This window comes from Triturus cristatus, chromosome 1_2, assembly GCF_964204655.1.
Source record: "Triturus cristatus chromosome 1_2, aTriCri1.1, whole genome shotgun sequence".
Classification (NCBI taxonomy): Eukaryota; Metazoa; Chordata; class Amphibia; order Caudata; family Salamandridae; genus Triturus; species Triturus cristatus.
The window spans coordinates 1,183,775,983-1,183,798,911 of record NC_140580.1 but is presented as its reverse complement, the minus strand read 5'-3'; the positions used below and the strand labels follow the sequence as shown (position 1 = coordinate 1,183,798,911).

The 22,929-nt window shown below is 48.4% G+C and overlaps 1 protein-coding gene across 13 annotated transcripts in view; it reads right to left on the bottom strand.

The window, feature by feature from the left end:
- Nucleotides 1-22,929, bottom strand: part of DNM1 (dynamin 1) — a 796,474-nt gene that overhangs the window by 551,143 nt on the left and 222,402 nt on the right. For all 13 annotated transcript variants that reach the window (XM_085614099.1, XM_085614096.1, XM_085614097.1 and 10 more), the window contains exon 2: nt 17,487-17,560. In XM_085614099.1, coding sequence (XP_085470225.1) covers nt 17,487-17,560 — 74 coding nt within the window. The remainder of the gene's footprint in view (nt 1-17,486; nt 17,561-22,929) is intronic.

The window sequence follows — 22,929 nt, the reverse complement described above, 5'->3', positions numbered from 1 at the left end:
ATGCAGCCTGAAGTGCCCCCATAGATTTAGCAACTTCAATGTCCTTTTTCCATCTTCTCCAACCCCTGGTCAACGTTCGGGCCAAATAAGTGTTCCTTATCAAATGGTGTGTTCAGGATCGATTGTTGGACCTCAGGTTTGAAACCTGAGATCCTTAACCAGGCGTGCCTCCTAAGTATGATGCTGGTGTTAATCTCCCTAGCTGAGGTGTCTGCAGCATCTAGAGCACAACGTATAGAGGAATTAGAGATGAGTTTACCCTCATTTACTAAGTCCTTAGCTTTAGTTTTATGCTCATCTGGGAGTTATTGGAGAAGTTGCTCCATTTCGGCCCAGTGTGCCCTGTCATGCCTAGCTAAAAGGCCTTGGGTATTTGCGATATGCCAATGATTTGCTGCCTGAGCAGCTATGATCTTGCCAGAGGCGTCAATTAGTTTAGACTCCTTAGCCGGTGAAGGAGCAGATCCTGATGATCGAGAATTCGCTCTCCTACGAGCGTTTGATACCACTAGGGAATCTAAAGGTAATTCTCCTCTGATAAAGATGGGGTCTGTAGGAGAGGTTTTATATTTTTTGTCCACCCTAGGAGTTAGGATGTGGGCTCTGACTGGGTGTTTAAAAATTTCTTCAGCATGCCGCATCATGCCTTTAAGCAATGTTAGTGATTGCGATGACCTAGGTGTGGATGCTAGTGTCTCAAATAAGAAATCCTCTTCCAGTGATTCCTTATGGAGCTCTACCCCATGGTAATGTGCAGCCCTGGCAATGAGCTCATGGTGTGAGGCATTCTTTTCTGGAGGAGATGGTTTGGTTGGGCACAAGTCTGGATCAGTGTATCATGGGGGGTCTAGTGTGTAATCCATCCATGGATCTATTGGCATAGGCGTTCCCCCAGCATCTGTATCATCATCGTCATGATGAGATTGAGCACAATCGTGAGGTGTAATCTGTGAAGGATTCTCAGGAAGTGACGGGGTGCTGGAGGTGAGGGTGAAGGAAAATTAAAGGAACTTGTAGCCACAGTCTTTCTTTTCAAGGGGATCTTGTAAGAAGTGTCCTCCTCCTCTTGAAGCTTACGTTTCTGGGGTGGTTTTATGTGGATATGACCAGTATCAGGGTTGATATGCAGCCTTTCTTGCTTTGGATCGGTTGTTAATGGAATAATGTCCATTTTCGGATCCGAGGGGATACCCTTATGTTTCTGTGCCGAAGTTTTCGGTGCCAGTGGTTTCGGTGTCGAAGGAAGGTGACCTTTTGGCGTGGAAGGTTTAGGCTCCGAAGGTTGCTTGGTCTTGGCCGTAGTGGATTTCGGTTCCGAGCCGGAGTTATGCTTGGAACAGGAGGCTTTCGGCTCCAAGGAATTTTTTTGTCGACTCGGTACCGAGCCTGAAGGCTTGACAGGTAGTTTTGGTGCAGGCCTGAGGGCGGGGCATCTGAAACGTCATCTCGTTGCCGACCTTGGCCAGAAGGCAGAGGTGGTGCCGAAGCCTTATGTTTTTTGGAGATAGTTTGTGGGGGCAAGGGGTGTTCAGTCCTTACGTCACCTTGACCCTGCAGCAGTTCCTGTGCATCGAGGTCGATATCGAGTTCCAAGCTCGAGTCTTGTTCGGAGAAGGCTTCCTCCTCCTCTGCGGCCGATGCCTCAATGTCTTCCTGGCCGAAGTCTTCAACGAAGATGTCCGGTGTGTCCTCAATGCTTTTGACACTGCTTCTCCTGACGTCGAGCTAGATGATCGTGAAGAGTCTTCTTTGATCTAAACGATCTGCAGGCGTCACAATTCTCTTCTTTTTTCTCGGGTGATAAGCACAAGTTGCACACTTCATGTGAGTAGGTACGCGGATACTTCGCATGGCACAGAGGGCAAAATTTAAATGGAGTCGGATTTATCGACAGAGAGCTACCGAGCATGAGTAGGTCATTCCGATGTCGAAAACGATATGCGGAGATGTGGGAACGCATACGGAAACAGTACCACCGAGGTAGAGAGGATTGCGCGTCAAGGGGAACCCGAGAAAACGGTTTCGAACCGGAGCAAAGCAATACACCTCCGAACCCGATGGCGGAAAAAAACAATCTAACAATGGAGTCGATGACCATGTACACTATTACCGAGAGGAGGAGTCACCTTACCTCGTGACTAGGAAAGACTTTTTCAAAGAAAAACAACTTGCAAACACAGGACCCATCACTAGATGGCAGGAGTATGCACAGCATGTGTATCTACAGCACATATGCCTTGAACACTATGTTTTGTCAGGTCTGTGACGGATACCATCCCTCATCAACCGGTGTGGGAGGAAGCACCCAACCCTCCTAACCAGTCAGATACCCAGAGGTCCCGTACCAATGAAGATGCCTCCTGAAGATGACACGCTCGAGAACGCCCCATCCTAGTGGGTGACCAAGTGCTAGTGCAAGATCGCCATCCTGGAGGGAAGTTCAGACTGCCGTTTGAATTAGAGCTGTGGGTAGTTGTTGATGTCAGCGGTACAAAAGTAACAGCCAAGAGACTGTGACACAGAATGTGTCCCAATTCAAAAGGATCCCAGAGGACCCCACCGACAGGTTCCCGGCAGCTGGCAAGCCAGAAGGTGCTGCTGCGACGAACCCTCAACATACCAACAGTGAATGCGACCCAGGGCCAGACTCTCTCTCTGAAGACCTATGTACAACACCCCCTTTCAGTACCTCTCACGATACAGAGCATGTACTCCCAGACACCAGCGGTGGAAATTCAGGAGCGAAGGTGACAGAGAGACAAGGAGACTCCTTGCAAATAACCTCAGGGAGGGGTAGCCAAGGAAACTATGGTCTGCAGTCACACCCTAAGCCATCCCAGAAATACAAAGACTTTGTGTCTGGCTGAACCGAGGTGATCGACGAGTCTACTGCAGTAGCCAGGTACCAGAGCATCCTGAAAGCAAGTAAGAGTATGTTATGACTATTATATTAAGCGGGACTGCAGTGTGAACTTTAAGTTTGTTAATGTTTGTGGTTCTCCCTGTTTGGTTTTTGTTTCTCCTGGTAAAGGAGGAATGTAATGTTGCCCTAGATTGGGCGAGTCAATTTGATGCAAATCGGGGGGAGGTGACTGGGGCAGCCAAACTGAAGCTAGTGTTACAAGCCAGGGTGATGCTGCTCAGCCTGCCAGGTGCACACTGTGCACAGCCTGAACTCAGGCTGCAGCTGTGATCCTTTTTTTTCTTTTCTTTATAACTTTATTTTTAGTTTTTTGCATATTCAAACAATCAACATTACAGCATACAATAGTACATTGGCATCTTGCGCATGACCCCAGAGGCAAACAGGGCAACGGTGCAGATTGAGCTACATTATAATCGACAATGAGATCACATTATGGACATCACGATAGTGCGCTGCAATTACCAGGGGGCAGCTGTGATCCTTAATATGAAAGAAGGATTATGTTACTTACCCTGTAAGCATCTGTTCTTGACGCCATCTTCAGATTGTTTTGCCGTGGGTAGGTGAGAATGTAAGAATGGTGTGTATGTAAGCTTTGAGATGGCCATGCGTTAGTATGAAATAAGGTGTATGAACTGCAACCTACACAAGAATTTGTGGAGGAGGGACGGCGCATGTGAATCTACAGTACTACATACCAAGAACAGATGCTTACAGGGTAAGTAACATAATCTGTTTGAGGCATGTGTGCTGTAGATGCGCATGTTTTGCATAGACTGTAAAGCAGTCCCTCTCCCTCGGTAGTGGTTAACTTGGGGGGTTGCAGTTGTCTGAAAAAGAGTCTTAAGTACTGCCTGACCAACACTGGCTTGCTGCTGTGCAAACATTGTTTTGTGAAGGTGTGTGGAGTGGACTATGTTGCTGCTTTATAAATATCATCAATAGGAATATTCCCTTAAGCCATAGAAGCTCCATCGTTCTCAGTGGAGTGAGCTTTTGGGGGAACAGGCAAGAGTCATTTGGCCTGTACACAAGACGTCTGTATGCATTCAACTATCCATCTCGAAAAGCCAGATTTAGAAATTGCTTTTCCTAAACGAGGAGGTGCAAAGGCAACAAACAATTGTTTTGTTTTTCTAAATGATTTAGTCCTGTCAATGTAATACATTCATGACTTTATGTACATCTAAAGTGTGTAATGCCCGTTCTGCAACTGTGTCTGGTTGTGGGAAAAACACAGGTAAATCAACAGACTGATTATTACGGAAGCTGGAAACTGCTTTTGGTAGGAATTTAGGGTTAGCTCTAAGCACTACCCTGTCCATGCGTAGTTTAAAGAAAGTCTCTTCTAGTGTTAACGCCTGAATTTCACTGACTCTTCTAAGAAAAGTAACAGAAATTAAAAAGGCAAGTTTCATGAAAGATATTGCAACTGACAATATGGTTGAAAAGGGGGGCCCAATAATCTTGTTACGACAATGTTTAAATTCCATGCCGGGGCAGGTGGGAAGTCTTGGGGGGGGGACTATTCTTTTATGTCCCCCACGAAAGCTTTTGGAACAGGAATTTTAAACACTGATGTGTGTTGTGTATTCTGGAGATTTGCTGCAATGGCTGCACGATGTAGTCTTAAAGTAGTGTATGAAAATCCTGCAGTTTCTGTATGCAATGGGTAGAAGAGAAGTGTTTGTACCTTTACCTGAAGAGGGTTAACTTTTTGTGTGTGACAGAGCATAACAAATCATTTCCATTTTGCTGCAGAACATCGCCGTGTAGTTGGTTTACGAGCTTCTTAAAGAATGTTCATACAGTCATAAGGCAAATGTAAGCCTGGACTCAAAGAAAACTTCGTGGAACAAAATCAACTTGTAATCACTCGAACCCAACACTAGATGGTGGACTTGTGCAAAGCATGTGTATCTACAGCACACATGCCTCGAACAGCGAGATTTCCTTCTGTCTACTCTTTTGGCTGAGTAAGCTATCGGACAGCAAGCAAGCATTGGCAAAGCCAATAGGTCTAGCTTTTGGGACCTTATAAGTATTTAGTTATGCAGCACAATATCCTTGGTGCAACAACTGTTGCATGGCTAAACACTTATAATGTCCCAACGGCGACACCTATTGGCTATGCCAATGCTTGTTTGTGCAGTATTTATTCCATTTTTATTTTTTTAAACTGTCCTATGTCGCACTTTTACTTCAATGGCAGCCGCACCCCGTTCCTTACACAAGCCGCATCTAAAGAAAGGTGTGCGATCGCCATTAAAGTGAAACCGGGCATTGAGGTGTTTTTACAAAAAGGAGCATTTGTTTGTCAACTTGATGCAGATTTTGTTTTGTAAAAACGCCCCATACAGCACTTTCATTACAATGGCGGATTCGCCCCTTTCTTTAGCCATGGCTCATCTAAGGAAAATGGTATGGCTGACATTAAAGTTAAAGCACCACATGGGCGCTTTTACAAACAAGCATTTCCAATGCATCAGGTATCACATTTATGAGAGTTCCATAAATGCGAGACCTATTGCGTTGCAAATGCTTGTTTTGCAGTAGGCCTGGAGCAGATTGGATAGTTAGGACGATGACACGAGTAAGCTAAGGATAATACTGAATATGCTTTATTGATCGGCTAATTCTTTCTACTTCTTCTATCCTAATCTTGATGGGAAAACGGAAGAGTATGTGAGATGTACACATTAATGGGAGGCTCAGCAAGACACTAGAGGGGGTCTTGGTGGTCTACAGCCACTGATGGACGAGGCATAGAAGAGAAAAGCAAATGTGAGTTAGAAAGTATGTTGCAAACACATAAGTCTTAAACAAGTACGTTTCAAACATACAAGTCTGTGTCAAGAATCAAAGGGGAAAATGCTTTTAATCACTGGTGCCGCATTCTTGAAAGCATCCACATTCCTTTGTGGGGTGTTTGCACTAAATCTTTACAACAAATCGTGTTTTCACTATCCATCTCCAATTTCCGGTTCCGCCTTGCTGCGGGAGGACGCGAGACGCGAGGTGAGACGCTGCAGGGCGGCTGAGTGGTGAGCCGTGAGCCGCGAGTCAGAAGACCCGACCAAGCCCCGATCAAAAATCAACTCGGTCCCGGGGGGGTCGCTTCGGCCGCTTTCGGCTTTCGGCCGCGACACGTCCCGCGGAGCGGGTGGAGCAGAGTGGAGCGGAGTCCGAGCTGGCGTGAGTTGGTGCAAGTTTTTTTTCTCATTGGTGTTCGTTGGTGTTTGGAGCACGGAGGGGGAAGTGTGGCACCTCGAGCTGCACCCGCACCCATACCCATACCCATATCCGCGCAGCACACCCTCCGCGGAGCACCACCTCGCCCCCACTGCCCACCACTGCACTCACCGCATCTGCGGACTTTCCGTTTCCTGTGGCATAAGCGGACAAGTGGCTAGGGGAACCACCATCGGGAAGCAGAGCAGAGCGCAGAGCAGGCTGGCTGTGAGCTGCGTGCAGCTGTAAGGTTTGACATCAGTCGCGCTGAGATACAACATCGCCACAGCATCAGCTAGGAGTAACCTGCAGGTGAATTTCAAGGTTGCAAAATGGGCCGTTTGACCTGTGTATCCTGTCCAGCTCCCCCCCTGAGCTATAGACCAACGAGTTGGAGAGACCGGCGGCGCACGGAGCACAGAGCTGGTGGGTGCTGGTGGGCTGAGAGGACTGGAGGACTGGAGGGCTGGTAGGTAACTCTCGACCGGTGACAAGCAGGCAGAGGCAGAAGCAGAGGCAGAGAGTCTGAGCCCCAAACCCCAAACCTCGTGCCCCAAGCCTGAGCCCTGAGAGAGAGCCCTGAGAGAGAGCCAAGAGAGAGCCCATCCAGAGCATAGAGAAATCGTGTCATATCGCTGGTCAGCACACGCTCCCAGCTCCCAGCCTAAGCCACACGTCACACTCATTCAGCAGGACAGGAAGGACAGAGGCAGTGTGTTCAGTCGAGTGTGCCAGAGAGCTAATGAGCTGTGAGCTGAAGCAACACAGACTGCACTAAACAACAATAAATAACATAATTGTCAAGGAAGAACGAAGAAGAGGCAGAAGCCCTCAGAAGCCCTCATTCATACGTAAGGTGTCACCAACGAACAAATCAAAGTAAAATACTAACGGGAAAAAAAAAAAGGGAGCAACGGCTAAGAGATTAGGTCGGGGAGGACATGAAGAAACCCCCCACAAATAGCAAAAAAGAAAGCCAAGACAAAAACCTCTACTTCCTCTACTGAGGATAGCACGGTGACCACTTTAATACCCCCGGTCTACTCCATCTTCGGTACAATGAACTCTACCGGCAAATTCACCTTCTTAAAAGACCCAGTATCCGCAATGTATACAATTCCAGCAACACCGAATGGTCTTCAAATACCAATGTCTCCAAGCAAACCAACAAAGATATCAGACACAAAGGCATCACAGTCTTGTTCTAACCTGACCCCAGGGAGGAAAAATGGATCGGAGGAAATAAGTAACTGCGTACAAACGGCTTGGGGAAAAACAAAACACACGATACAATTACAAGCGCAAGTGCACATGGAAAATAAAAATCATGACACAGACTTGGGACAAGTAAAACGTCAAAAATCATTAAGAGCAAATAATAGAACTACGGACGACGCAAGCGAAGGGACCTCTTCAAAAATGGAAACAAGTAAAATACAGAACATAAATGAAAGTACAATCACGTTTTTGTTCCACCAACATCAGACATAAATCTGGATCAATTAATGGTTGAAAGTCAAGAGGTCGCTCGCAGTAATGACGGGCAGTGTAACACCAGTGCCCACAACGAAGTACACAATGAATATCCTAACAGTCACTCAACCCCAAGGCATGAACCGCGCCCAAATCTGGGAGCGATAAATCTCAATAAAGTGAGAAAGGACCACAAACTACCTTGGGGGGAGCGCAAACTCCAATCCCAATATCAGGCTCCCTTGAGCCGGTGGAGTCGACGGACTCATGGTTACGCACCTGCGCGCTAAGAGAGGTACTAGACCCGATTATGTTTTTAGCAGCTTACACAGCAACCCCACTCTCATTTTCCTACTCCCTGCTGACGAGAGGCAACTACCTCGAAACATGTGTCCAGGGTTGGCACACGCCACGCATACTTGCACGCACTCTTGAGCATAGGTGTATCCGCCGACGCTGACCTTCAGGGACCATTTTCATTGGGGGAACACGACTGGTAGGTGTAGCAGTGTGCTACCAATCTGATGTACCAATCCCAATATCAAACGGACAATAAAAGTATTACACAAATACACATGGTGCAGTCTGATAAATTAAATGTACTCAACTCGGAGCAAACACAACACCATAATAAATCACTAGCAACGAAAGTGGAGTTCAAGGAAGCAACATTTAAACATGTAAATAACATATCAATCATGGAAACCCTAAATACAAACGTAATTGAGATATCAAGCAGGCAGAATCATTGTGTAGACGTTGACGCGGATGGGTCCCTACACCCACCCACCCGTAAGCCACAGTGTAAAGGGCTTCAAGGAAACGTCTGCAATAGAAATCTCAAGTGTTTCATCTGGGATTGATCTAGTTATATCAAAAAGTCAAGGCAAATCACACAAAAAAGACGAGGAGCCGAAAACAGTTAGGAACCCCAAAGATCAGGCATTTTGGGAATCTGACAAAACTCATAATAAAGTGAACCAATGCCAGCAAGAACAAAGGCAAGAATTAAATAAAAATCTAGAATCAATAATCACACTACACAGTGCAATGGGGAGTATACTGGAAACTTCAATTAAAACCCTAAACATGCAGTCTGACAAATTAGATATACAAATACAACTAATGAGCTCCATGGCTGAATATATATCCACTATAAATAAAAAACTAGATACTATGGCCATCACATTTGATATGATCCAGGAGCAAATCCGTTCGTGGGGATCATCCAAGATATGTAGTTGCAACCCCATATTGGAAAAATTGAAAGATCTGCCATCCATACTGAAGGATATTTTGCGAGAATGCAAGCTCGCCAATCAAAGTACCACCAGTACACTAAATGGAAGTGACCTAATTTCCTTTGTGCAATGTATAAACCCTTTAATCAAGGATACAGTCACACCCAAAAGGAGCAATAAAAACAAAACAGAAGTGTTAGTACAACAAATATTGGATCAAAGAATTAAAAATGATTAATTAATAAAGCTAAATGATGTTCCATCAGAGAGAATACAAACATCACGAACCAAATCCCCTGTCGGACTTTCCAACTGTCATAAACCAATTGAGAAAGACCAACCAGAGCTGGACGGGATGGAAAATCAGATAAATCCAAAAGGTCTAACGAAGCGACAAAAGAAACGAGCAAGAAAAAACAGAAATCATCTAGCAAATTCTCTACCTGCCGAGAAGCAGGTGTTGATTAGCTACCCCATTTTCAATTGTGTAAAAACAAAAAATAAAACTGAAATTGATCCAAACCTGAGGGCACAGATACCATCAACAAGGGCAAAGATCGATTGTAAAGACCTGAAGCATACACCCCAAAAAGAGAGATCTAAAACCACGCCCAAAAGATCAACTGACCAGATGCATAGGGTGTCATCCAAAATACCTACGAATTGTGAGGGGATTGCACAACCACAAACTCTAGGTACCACAATCGACCTAACGACCTCATCTTTTGTCTCAAGTAGTGCGGATTGGAGCATGGAACAAGTGGACAATGACATAGCAGAACAAAATCAATCCGCAGCGAGTCCACAAAGTGATTCACATCATAAGATGATCACCCCTAATCAAAAAGCGTATACATCGCAGAAGCGCAAAAAACTCAACATTAATGAGCCTGATCAAAATAAGCGCGAGGCCACCAATCAGGGATGCCAAAGGATGGTCATTAAAGGCACGGAAAATAACAAGAAGGCATCGCCCATCCAGATCACTATTCCAAATGCTAATTGCAGGTCAGGCAAAAGTGATAACAAAAACATCAGGACAATCACAGCCAAGGTTGATAAGGGCCGTCATGAACAATTACAAGTAATACTAACTTCAGGGAATAAAGAATCACAACAAAACATTGAACCAACAAATGTAGTAAAACTTGGACCCAGTCCCACGTCTGTTGCTAGGGAAAAAGGGTACCATACACAAACTGGCGGCCTAACACGAGATTGCAAGGACGGAATTTCCAAGGGCAGAATACCAATGGAACAGTCTCAGAAGGATGTTAATAAGCAAATTATAAAACACCCGCGTGTTGACACAAAGGGCCACGGAAGTAAAAAAAATAAGAAGGACCTGGCCAATCAATAAAACACGCTTTACCTGTGAACCAACACCAGACTAAAAAACCACAACAGCAGGAAGGCTACTTTTTATTCCAAATTAGAAAGTACATGGTACACAAGACTATTTAAACCGAGGAAACATTCTTCATCTGACATCTACAATCACAAGTCTCAGTCAAATAACAACAGCTGATCTACTTTCAATAGAATTTATCTCCCTCGGAGACAATGTAGCAAAGGAAGGCACATTGACAACATGGAGCAACAAGAGAAACGTTAAGAGCATTCTTGCTGAAACCACCAAATTCGAGGAGTGGGGAATCAGTCTGAAAGAAGAAGCAAAACCGGGATATCCATCTCCCCTCCTAAGGAAACATGGAAAAAGAGAAGAGCACACACAGGCAAGTCAACTCACTCAGTCTGTATTACATGGTGCCAGGGGAGCAGATGATGACAACAATGACAGCCGGGGTCCGATACAGCGCATTAATGACGATTGAACCTGTTACCCGGCAGACAAAGTAGAGGGAAATTCGATCAAACTCCTCTCCTGTAACATTGCAGGAGCAAAAGACATTCTAAATGATACTAGAAAAACAGTCACTTGGGGCATGTATGACATCATAGCCCTCCAGGAAACATGGCTAATGGAGCCAATTGATGTACCAGGTAGACTATGTTTCCACGCCATCGCGACCCGCACTCAGCGCCACGGGCGTGCCAAGGGGGAGACTGTCAGTATACATATCCACCGCACTTAAGATCAAGGCCACTCAACTGCCCCCATCATCGGCAGATATGCAAATTATTAAACTGGATGGGATGTCCCACGGTAAAATTGGAACAATCATTTTAATTAACGTATACGCCCACCCAAAATACGCATCTAAAAAAGAGCTCTTTAAATGCATCAATAATGTCATCTCCAACCTTCGCCTTGAACAACCAAAATTGGCATTGAAATCGCCTGTCAAGATAATGTCCCATCTTCTGCATTGTCCGAAAGAAGAGGATCACATCATTATAGCAAATGAGCAGTGGTGTGTAGAACCCCAGGAGATTCCACCCGCAAAGAAGACGGATACAGCTGGTAGGCACTTGATGTGGGACCTTGAGTATATTGGTTTAAGGGTGTTACATGGAAGATACGTGCAAGATAAACCACCTTCTACAACCTACATAGGTCACGGAACAAGCTCAATTTTGGACTACACTATAGTTACACTACCCTTGCTAAGATTGATAAAAAAAATTCAAATAATCAGTTCATTAGATAGTGACCATTCAATTCAGCATATTGAAATAAAACTGACACCTTCAAGGTACCAACAGGTACAAACAATGGTAGGCGAAGTATCCACAATCAATCTGAAGCGATTGAGGTGGACAAGTACCACTCTGCCACAAATAGCGTTGGATGCCAAGAAGGAACTCCAATCCTTAGTCTTAGACAAAGATCTGTGTTCTGAGACTTGGACTGATTATCTAAACAAGTTACCCAGGACAAGTATCAACACCAAAAAGAAGGCTAATTCAACACACAGTGCTGCCTTTTCAAAAGCCACACTTACTTTGATAAGACTCTTGCAGAAATCCACAAGACGAGCACAAGGCCAAAAGGCCACTTCAAGTTCTTGGCAAGAAGTTAGGAGAATCAGGAAACTCTATAAGAAGCTAATCTGGACGGAGAAAAAACATCAAGTCAATGAGTTCTGGTCCAAACTTTTGTATAACACAAAAAAATCTGACACCAGGGCCTTTTGGCTGCAAGTCAACTCTCTGAGCAGATCGACACAAGTTATAAGTATGACCTGTATAACCGAAAGCGCATGGGTCCAACACGTAGCCGAGACCTTCTCAATAAGATCAATCTTGCAGCTGCCAGAAGCTACCTCGAGCACAGTGTCCTTGAAAGACATGCCTTATGACTGGCCAAACAAGTACAAAATCCAACAGGAAAGTCTAGACAGAAAGTCTGCGGACAAGCGACGAACTTCAAATATTACAAATAATCAGAAGAAGTAGGCAAGACAGTGCGCCAGGACCGAATGGCATCCCGCAGGCAATCTACAAGGAGGACCCACAATATTGGGCTGGTAAATTTAACCACCTGTTCCGATCTATAAACAACACACGTCAGCTCCCAGAAAGTTGGAGGGGAGCAATTATTAATCCAATTTACAAAGGCGGAGATCGCAAAAATCCGGCCAATTACCGGTTGATAGCTCTCATTGATGCAGAAGCTAAATACTATGCATCCCTAGTATTAGCGGATCTTGCAAAATGGTCTGAAACCAACAATAAAATCCCGACAAATCAGACAGGGTTTCGCCGCGGTACAGGCACGATGGCAAACATAATGGCCATGAGCCTAATCGCGGAAAAAAGTTTACAAAATCACCAAGCACTTTATGCCTGTTTCGTAGACTTCAAGGCGGCCTTTGACCGTGTTAGCAGGCATTTACTTTGGTGCAAACTGAAGCAGCAGGGCCTGCCTGACTCAATCCTAATTCCAATCATTGACCTGCACACTAACACCTGGATGCAGGTAAAGATTGACAACGGCCAGCGGCTAACTCGAAAGATCAGCACCCATGATGGTTTAAAACAAGGCTGCGTGCTGGCACCCCATCTCTTCAATTTATTCATGGCTGATTTAACAACAAACTTGGGTCAGATCAACGCCCATCCACCACGGCTAGGTCACCTGCATGTTACACACCTATCCTATGCCGATGATGTGGTTTTACTTAGCCAGACAAAAATTGGTTTACAACGCCTATTGCAAGAACTGACCAGATACACAAAATCAAACTTATTAGAAATAAACAGCAAGAAGACAAAGATTATGGTTATAACTCGCCGGCATAAAGCGCCACCAACTTTCGCAATAGATAAGATCAAATTGGAAGTGGTGGAAAGTTATAAGTACCTGGGGGTACAATTAGACAAGCGCCTAAACTTTGTAACGCATTTGAATGCCATCGAAAAGAAGGGGATTGCCTTGTTACACGCTTTTAGCAATTTGGCAACCAAACTTAAAGGCCCAATGTTCAATCCGCTCTTAAACGTAATGAAAGCAAAGTTATTGCCAACAATATCTTACGGGAGCGTATTACATCACGGGATAAGTGCACAGCTCATAGAAAAAATACAAACAAAAATCTACAAGCGTGTATTTGGTTTGCCAATTAATGCATCACCCGCACAAGTGCGACTTGAATTTGGCCTGCAATCACAAGTACTGCTAAAAAAATATGAGACCGTCAAATTTTGGTACAATGTCTGGATGAACCAGGAAACAGAGATTTATCGCGCCATGTGGGAAGCAATTCATAATAGTCCTAACTCCCAGTATGCCAAATTTTTAAAAACCTCTTTAGAATCAACAGAATTGGCCCCACTTTGGGAAACCAGGCTTCCGGTATCACTGTTTAAACAAACAGCAAAGAAGGCGGCCAGCAGGCATTCGTTACTTAACGATAAGTCAGCCCTGAGTCATCGTGAACATGCCTGGATGACAATACAATCATATAAAAAGCTGGTTCCGGCAGCATATTTACAACTTGCCTTCTCAGCATATAACAAATCTAGATATCTCACATTGAGGCTGGGTAACTTACCAACACATTTTGATCAACCAAAATGGCGGATGCAAGAAAACAGGACTTAATTCATTTGATCTGCATCTGTCCCGCCATGAATTTGGAACGTCGGAGCAGACTAAAGGCGAAGTTCAATGAAATTGGAGTACGTACCTGTCGGTCCGCTGTTACACAAATACTGTGTTCCGTGGACCCTCAACTAATTTGCAGAGTAGTCCAATTCATAATTAATTTTGAGAAAAAGAGAGGAACCCTGGTAAAGTCCTAATCCCCATCATGAACTCTTACATCAAACATGAACGTTCTCCCTGTACAAGATAGTGCAATTTATTAAGCATGAGATTAATTTTTATAAATTTTATGATTCATTACCTGTCTATTTGCTGTCTTATTCTCATCTTTTGTCTTTTAAATTCAGGTATTTTAAATTTTTGTAATGGTTTTTATTAACTGTACAATAAAGCTTGTTCCTCACTCTTTGTGGGGGGTTCGTGCTCAGCTTTGACTTTCCGTTCATCGGGAAGCGTTCCCTTCTCTCTCAAGCCTGACTTTTGAAAGATCTGCAGAAGGAATCCGACGCTTGCTGAGGCTTTGGGATAGCATTGCAATTAGCCACGGTCACTGAACTCGAGGTTTTCAACGTACAAAGAGAACTGAGGGGGTGCCTGACATGGACTTATGCTGGCTTGTGCACTCCCCTACAAGGGCTGCGGATGGGGGTTATTACTTACGAGAATGTGTCATTTACAAATGCCTAACTAACCGGGATTTATTTAAAATTGGCATACACCAAAAAGTTCAGAGAAGTAGACATTTATTTTAGTCACTTGTTTCAAGCAGGATACAGCTCCTAATGAAAACTTTGGCGATGGTGAGATATGAAAATCTAAAGTAAAAGGGATGAGACAACCTTAAGTAACATACATTACACATCCACTTCCATTAGTCAGACCTGCAATCATAAGCTTTGAGAGACAAACAAGTCTATTCACCACGAATCGTATATCATTCTCTCTCGCAATCGAACGCATTTAAACTCACAGGCAATATTTAGACTCTAAAATCAACATGAGCAGGACCACTAGAACGATACAGCAATACAGGACGAAATTATGCGGCAGGACTGAGTGAATTATGCAGCAAGGATAAAGTAAATTATGTAGCATTGCATGTAGGACGTTTTAACACAAAAGATGGATCCCAGTGCTTTACAAAATAGAGGTTTGACAATGAAAAGTTCACACATTCAAGCGGATACTAATCAAAATGTTATTGCCAAACAGATAATCCCTTTTACTCGCTCGTTTGCGCAGAAGAGTTGTAAGTACTGTCCTCGACTTTTAAAAGTAAAATAGTTTGCGCAAAACACTTACAGTATTTCACCAAGAGAAAGTAAACCCACATTTATGTAATTCTTGAAAGGCGCGCCTGTTTACTTCTGCAAAAGCCATCCATCTTAAAACATGGCTGCTGGAGCTCAATTCCTGCTTTATTCTATGGTCACAGAGTCCCGAACGCTTGTAAGCGCGAAGGCGGGGGGAAGGCATAAAGCAAGCAAGAGGAAAGACAAATGGCGCTGAAGGCTGGCGGTTCGCGCGTGCACGCTTGCGTGAACGCAAGCTTGTCGCCAGCCAGCGGGATTTTGAAAACTCACCTACTAAAGTCTCTCCGAGCAGCGCATGCGCGCTGACTCAGCGAGACCTAACAAAAGAGGAAAAATCTGTTTCAGTGTAAAAAAGTCCATGCTGGTGGGCAAGAAGCAGGACACTGAAGAGGATGCACAGACAATACGTGGGAGGAAAGGCAAGCAGGAAATGCAAAGGAACACGCACACCTGCAATAACACCAAATCTTCCTAATTTCAACAGTTTCAAGTTTCTGGTGGCGCCACAAGGGGAAGGAGTTAGTTGCTGGACACAGGTGCAAGCACACAAAATGTTAATGATTCTGAGCTTCATATCGCTCTGTTTCACAGAAAGCAGATCATACAGTACCGCAGGATCCAGATCACTCAGCACCACAGGAAGCAGATCACTCAGCACCACAGGAAGCAGATCACTCAGCACCACAGGAAGCAGATCACTCAGCACCACAGGAAGCAGATCACTCAGCACCACAGGAAGCAGATCACTCGGTACCGCAGGAAGCAGATCACTCGGTGCCGCAGGAAGCAGATCACTCGGTGCCGCAGGAAGCAGATCACTCAGTACCACAACCACAGGAACCAAATCACTCAGTACCACAGGAACCAAATCGCTCAGTACCGCAGGAACCAAATCGCTCAGTACCGCAGGAAGCAGATCAATCCGTACCGCAGGAAGCAGATCACTCCGTACCACAGGAAGCAGATCACTCCGTACCACAGGAAGCAGATCACTCCGTACCGCAGGAAGCAGATCACTCCGTACCGCAGGAAGCAGATCACTCCGTACTGCAGGAAGCAGATCACTCGTACCGCAGGAAGCAGATCACTCAGTACCGTAGGAAGCAGATCACTCAGTACCGCAGGAAGCAGATCACTCAGTACCGCAGGAACCAGATCACTCAGTACCACAACCACAGGAACCAAATCACTCAGTATCGCAGGAACCAAATCACTCACTACCGCAGGAACCAAATCACTCACTACCGCAGGAACCAAATCACTCACTACCGCAGGAACCAAATCACTCACTACCGCAGGAACCAAATCAATCAGTACCGCAGGAACCAATCAGTACCGCAGGAAGCAGATCACTCAGTACCGCAGGAAGCAGATCACTCAGTACCGCAGGAAGCAGATCACTCAGTACCGCAGGAAGCAGATCACTCAGTACCGCAAGAAGCAAATCACTCAGTACCGTAGGAACCAAATCACTCAGTACCGCAGGAAGCAGATCACTCAGTACCGCAGGAAGCAGATCACTCAGTACCGCAGGAAGCAGATCACTCAGTACCGCAGGAAGCAGATCACTCAGTACCGCAGGAAGCAGATCACTCAGTACCGCAGGAAGCAGATCACTCAGTACCGCAACCACAGGAACCAAATCACCCAGTACCACAGGAACCAAATCACCCAGTACCGCAGGAACCAAATCACTCAGTACCGCAGGAACCAAATCACTCAGTACCGCAGGAACCAAATCACTCAGTACCGCAGGAACCAAATCACTCAGTACCGCAGGAACCAAATCACTCAGTACCGCAGGAACCAAATCACTCAGTACCGCAGGAACCAAATCACTCAGTACCGCAGGAACCAAATCACTCAGTACCGCAGGAACCAAATCACTCAGTACCGCAGGAACCAAATCACTCAGTACCGCAGGAACCAGATCCCTCAGTACCGCAGGAACCAGATCCCTCAGTACCGCAGGAACCAGATCCCTCAGTACCACAGGAACCAGATCCCTCAGTACCGCAGGAACCAGATCCCTCAGTAGCACACGAACCAGATCACTCAGTACCGCAGGAAGCAGATCACTCAGTACCGCAACCATGGGAACCAAATCACCCAGTACCACATGAAGCAGATCACTCAGTACCCCAGGAAGCAGATCACTCAGTACCCCAGGAAGCAGATCACTCAGTACCGTGGGATCTCTTAGTCCTGCTTGAGAATGGTGCTTCAATAATGGTGTGTTAAATATCATGTTTGGGAGGACAAGGGGGGATTGTCATTAGATGTTCTCTTACCTGTGTTGCTGTTCACCAGCTGCAGCACCAGGGGGCGCCTCGTGACAATGCCGGACCCACGGGGCAGAAAGTCCCTGAAACGACACAGAAGATCACCATTAACCAAACATGTATTGACAAGCCCTCTGATGTGATCTCACCCAACCCAGGCGGAATGATTGAAAGACCGGTGCATCTTAAAGGCTGTTGGGGGTTTCACCCATGCTTCTCCACCTCTGTAGAGAGATACCAGACTATAGTAGTGACCAACTCTTCCCCAGACCTGGAGGCTCTGAAGGATATGAGTGACTCTACCCCAGCTCCGCCGAACACATTTCAGAAATGAACACATTCGAATAGCTGTAAAAAAATCATTCCTTTATCTGCATTGAAGAAAAGAAATAGTTTGGAAACAAAAAGGTACATAGATGGATGGCTTCTTTCAGATGGATGGCAAAGCCCGGTCACTGATCACCATTCACAGCACCAAGACACCCTTAGGGTCACCATATGCTCTAGACACCACCATCATCATCATCCTTAAGTCCGCGCCTTCAGGGAGCAATGGGGAATGGCTCACTGGGTCAATGTCCCCCACTTCTAAGGCGACATCAATGCTTCCAATTCACCAGGCGGGTCCTTCATGACAATCGCGCCCTAAAGCTCATGCCTATTAAAGACCCGGAGATCATGACCTGGACAAGCAGCCCCTTGGAGAGGGAGTCCCCTTGGAGAGGGAGTCCCCTTGGAGAGGGAGTCCCCTTGGAGAGTGAGTCCCCTTGGAGAGTGAGTCCCTTTGGAGAGTGAGTCCCTTTGGAGAGTGAGTCCCTTTGGAGAGTGAGTCCCCATGGAGAGTGAGTCCCCATGGAGAGTGAGTCCCCATGGAGAGTGAGTCCCCTTGGAGAGGGAGTCCCCTTGGAGAGGGAGTCCCTTTGGAGAGTGAGTCCCCATGGAGAGTGAGTCCCCATGGAGAGTGAGTCCCCATGGAGAGTGAGTCCCCTTGGTGGGGGAGTCCCCTTGGAGAGGGAGTCCCTTTGGAGAGGGAGTCCCTTTGGAGAGGGAGTCCCCATGGAGAGGGAGTCCCCTTGGAGAGGGAGTCCCCTTGGAGAGGGAGTCCCCTTGGAGAGGGAGTCCCCTTGGAGAGGGAGTCCCTTTGGAGAGTGAGTCCCCATGGAGAGTGAGTCCTCATGGAGAGGGAGTCCCCTTGGTGGGGGAGTCCCCTTGGAGAGGGAGTCCCCTTGGAGAGTGAGTCCCCTTGGAGAGTGAGTCCCCTTGGAGAGTGAGTCCCTTTGGAGAGTGAGTCCCTTTGGAGAGTGAGTCCCTTTAGAGAGTGAGTCCCCATGGAGAGTGAGTCCCCATGGAGAGTGAGTCCCCATGGAGAGTGAGTCCCCTTGGAGAGGGAGTCCCTTTGGAGAGGGAGTCCCTTTGGAGAGTGAGTCCCCATGGAGAGTGAGTCCCCATGGAGAGTGAGTCCCCATGGAGAGTGAGTCCCCTTGGTGGGGGAGTCCCCTTGGAGAGGGAGTCCCTTTGGAGAGGGAGTCCCTTTGGAGAGGGAGTCCCCATGGAGAGGGAGTCCCCTTGGAGAGGGAGTCCCTTTGGAGAGGAAGTCCCTTTGGAGAGGGAGTCCCTTTGGAGAGGGAGTCCCTTTGGAGAGGGAGTCCCCATGGAGAGGGAGTCCCCATGGAGAGGGAGTCCCCTTGGAGAGGGAGTCCCCTTGGAGAGGGAGTCCCCTTGGAGAGTGAGTCCCCTTGGAGAGTGAGTCCCCTTGGAGAGTGAGTCCCTTTGGAGAGGGAGTCCCCTTGGAGAGGGAGTCCCCTTGGAGAGGGAGTCCCTTTGGAGAGTGAGTCCCCATGGAGAGTGAGTCCTCATGGAGAGGGAGTCCCCTTGGTGGGGGAGTCCCCTTGGAGAGGGAGTCCCCTTGGAGAGGGAGTCCCCTTGGAGAGGGAGTCCCTTTGGAGAGGGAGTCCCTTTGGAGAGGGAGTCCCCTTGGAGAGGGAGTGAGCCTCTCGCTAGAAAGAGTAGTCCCTTCTTCACATACGCCTCGTATACAAGAACACACCACCTCTTGGGTTCAGGTTCAAACATCAGACAGGTACTGGGACACACAGACACATACATGTGTACACGCTATGGACATACCACCTCACACGAACACCGAAGCTTCACTGCCCTATCCTATGGACACAACATGGATTACTATGAACTAGCAGGCTACACCGCACATAGAGCTGCAAGTCTCAGGGTGCCCCTTAAACACGCGAGTGAGGACTCACCTTCGACAATGTCAGAACTGTTTCCCAATCTAAAATACTCAGACACCGACACAGACCGTTCCGAAGTTTGTTACTAATAATATGTCGGAAATCAATCAATCCCAAAAACTAATCAAAATCAAATGCTTCATTTCTTTTGGGATGGGGAAGACAAACTGCACGCGTCTCTCAAGCTTGTTCCCCTAAAACCTTTAACCCTTCTTGGATGACAGGACTTGCTTGAGAATGAACTGGCAGGAGAAAGGTCTCTGAACCGGGTGGGCAAAAAGTGAGATAATAAAGGAAACTGGCGGGGTGGGAGTACCCACCCCCTCATTCTTGAAGCATTTTTCACTGGTGTTGGTAGCACAAGCAGTCTAACACACATGCACTAAATTAAATCCGTTATCAAGCAGTCATGTAGTAGATCAGGCAAGGACGAGCTGTTACCAGGAGTGTATATAACAGGCGACAAAACAGCATAAATGGGAGAAAGCCACACCTGCTGTGCTAGTGTCCCATTCTAACAGCATCCCATGTAGAACTATTCCCACCCAGCCTATGATCAGGCTGAAGACACCTCCTGTGCGCTCTGGGGCGAGGGTGAGGGTGGGGCATTTGTAAAGGAGCCACCCGCAGCCATCCAAGGAGCCACCCGCAGCCATCCATTTGTAGAGGAGCCACCCACAGCCATCCAAGGAGCCACCCACAGCCATCCAAGGAGCCACCGACAGCCATCCAAGGAGCCACCGACAGCCATCCAAGGAGCCACCGACAGCCATCCAAGGAGCCACCCGCAGCCATCCAAGGAGCCACCCGCAGCCATCCAAGGAGCCACCCGCAGCCATCCAAGGAGCCACCCGCAGCCATCCAAGGAGCCACCCGCAGCCATCAAAGGAGCCACCCGCAGCCATCAAAGGAGCCACCCGCAGCCATCCATTTGTAGAGGAGCCACCCACAGCCATCCAAGGAGCCACCCACAGCCATCCAAGGAGCCACCCACAGCCATCCAAGGAGCCACCCGCAGCCATCCAAGGAGCCACCCGCAGCCATCCAAGGAGCCACCCGCAGCCATCCAAGGAGCCACCCGCAGCCATCCAAGGAGCCACCCGCAGCCATCCAAGGAGCCACCCGCAGCCATCCATTTGTAGAGGAGCCACCCACAGCCTTCCAAGAAGCCACCCGCAGCCATCCAAGGAGCCACCCGCAGCCATCCAAGGAGCCACCCGCAGCCATCCAAGGAGCCACCCGCAGCCATCCAAGGAGCCACACGCAGCCATCCATTTCTAGAGGAGTCACCCACAGCCATCCAAGGAGCCACCCGCAGCCATCCAAGAAGCCACCCGCAGCCATCCAAGAAGCCACCCGCAGCCATCCAAGGAGCAACCCGCAGCCATCCAAGGAGCCACCCGCAGCCATCCAAGGAGCCACCCGCAGCCATCCAAGGAGCCACCCGCAGCCATCCAAGGAGCCACCCGCAGCCATCCAAGGAGCCACCCACAGCCATCCAAGGAGCCACCCACAGCCATCCAAGGAGCCACCCACAGCCATCCAAGGAGCCACCCACAGCCATCCATTTGTAGAGGAGCCACCCACAGCCATCCAAGGAGCCACCCACAGCCATCCAAGGAGCCACTTGCAGCCATCCATTTGTAGAGGAGCCACCCACAGCCATCCAAGGAGCCACCCACAGCCATCCAAGAAGCCACCCACAGCCAGCCACCCGCAGCCATCCAAGGAGCCACCTGCAGCCATCCAAGGAGCCACCCGCAGCCATCCAAGGAGCCACCCGCAGCCATCCAAGGAGCCACCCGCAGCCATCCATTTGTAGAGGAGCCACCCACAGCCATCCAAGGAGCCACCCACAGCCATCTAAGGAGCCACCCAGAGCCGTCCAAGGAGCCACCCACAGCCATCCAAGGAGCCACTCGCAGCCATCCAAGGAGCCACTCGCAGCCATCCGTTTCTAGAGGAGTCACCCACAGCCATCCAAGGAGCCACCCACAGCTATCCAAGGAGTCACCCGCAGCCATCCAAGGAGTCACCCGCAGCCATCCAAGGAGCCACCCGCAGCCATCCATTTGTAGAGGAGCCACCCACAGCCATCCACGAGCCACCTGCAGCCATCCAAGGAGCCACCCGCAGCCATCCAAGGAGCCACCCGCAGCCATCCAAGGAGCCACCCGCAGCCATCCAAGGAGCCACCCGCAGCCATCCAAGGAGCCACCCGCAGCCATCCAAGGAGCCACCTGCAGCCATCCAAGGAGCCACCCGCAGCCATCCATTTGTAGAGGAGCCACCCACAGCCATCCAAGGAGCCACCCGCAGCCATCCAAGGAGCCACCCGCAGCCATCCATTTGTAGAGGAGCCACCCACAGCCATCCAAGGAGCCACCCGCAGCCTTCCAAGGAGCCACCCGCAGCCATCCAAGGAGCCACCCGCAGCCATCCAAGGAGCCACCCGCAGCCATCCAAGGAGCCACCCGCAGCCATCCAAGGAGCCACCCGCAGCCTTCCAAGGAGCCACCCGAAGCCTTCCAAGGAGCCACCCGAAGCCTTCCAAGGAGCCACCCGCAGCCTTCCAAGGAGCCACCCGCAGCCTTCCAAGGAGCCACCCACAGCCATCCAAGGAGCCACCCGCAGCCATCCATTTGTAGAGGAGCCACCCACAGCCATCCAAGGAGCCACCCGCAGCCATCCAAGGAGCCACCCGCAGCCGTCCATTTGTAGAGGAGCCACCCACAGCCATCCAAGGAGCCACCCGCAGCCATCCAAGGAGCCACCCGCAGCCATCCAAGGAGCCACCCGCAGCCATCCATTTGTAGAGGAGCCACCCACAGCCATCCAAGGAGCCACCCACAGCCATCCAAGGAGCCACCCACAGCCGTCCAAGGAGCCACCCACAGCCGTCCAAGGAGCCACCCACAGCCATTCAAGGAGCCACCCGCAGCCATTCAAGGAGCCACCCGCAGCCATCCAAGGAGCCACCCGCAGCCATACATTTGTAGAGGAGCCACCCACAGCCATCCAAGGAGCCACCCGCAGCCGTCCATTTGTAGAGGAGCCACCCACAGCCATCCAAGGAGCCACCCGCAGCCATCCAAGTAGCCACCCACAGCCATCCAAGGAGCCACCCGCAGCCATCCAAGGAGCCACCCGCAGCCATCCATTTGTAAAGGAGCCACCCACAGCCATCCAAGGAGCCACCCACA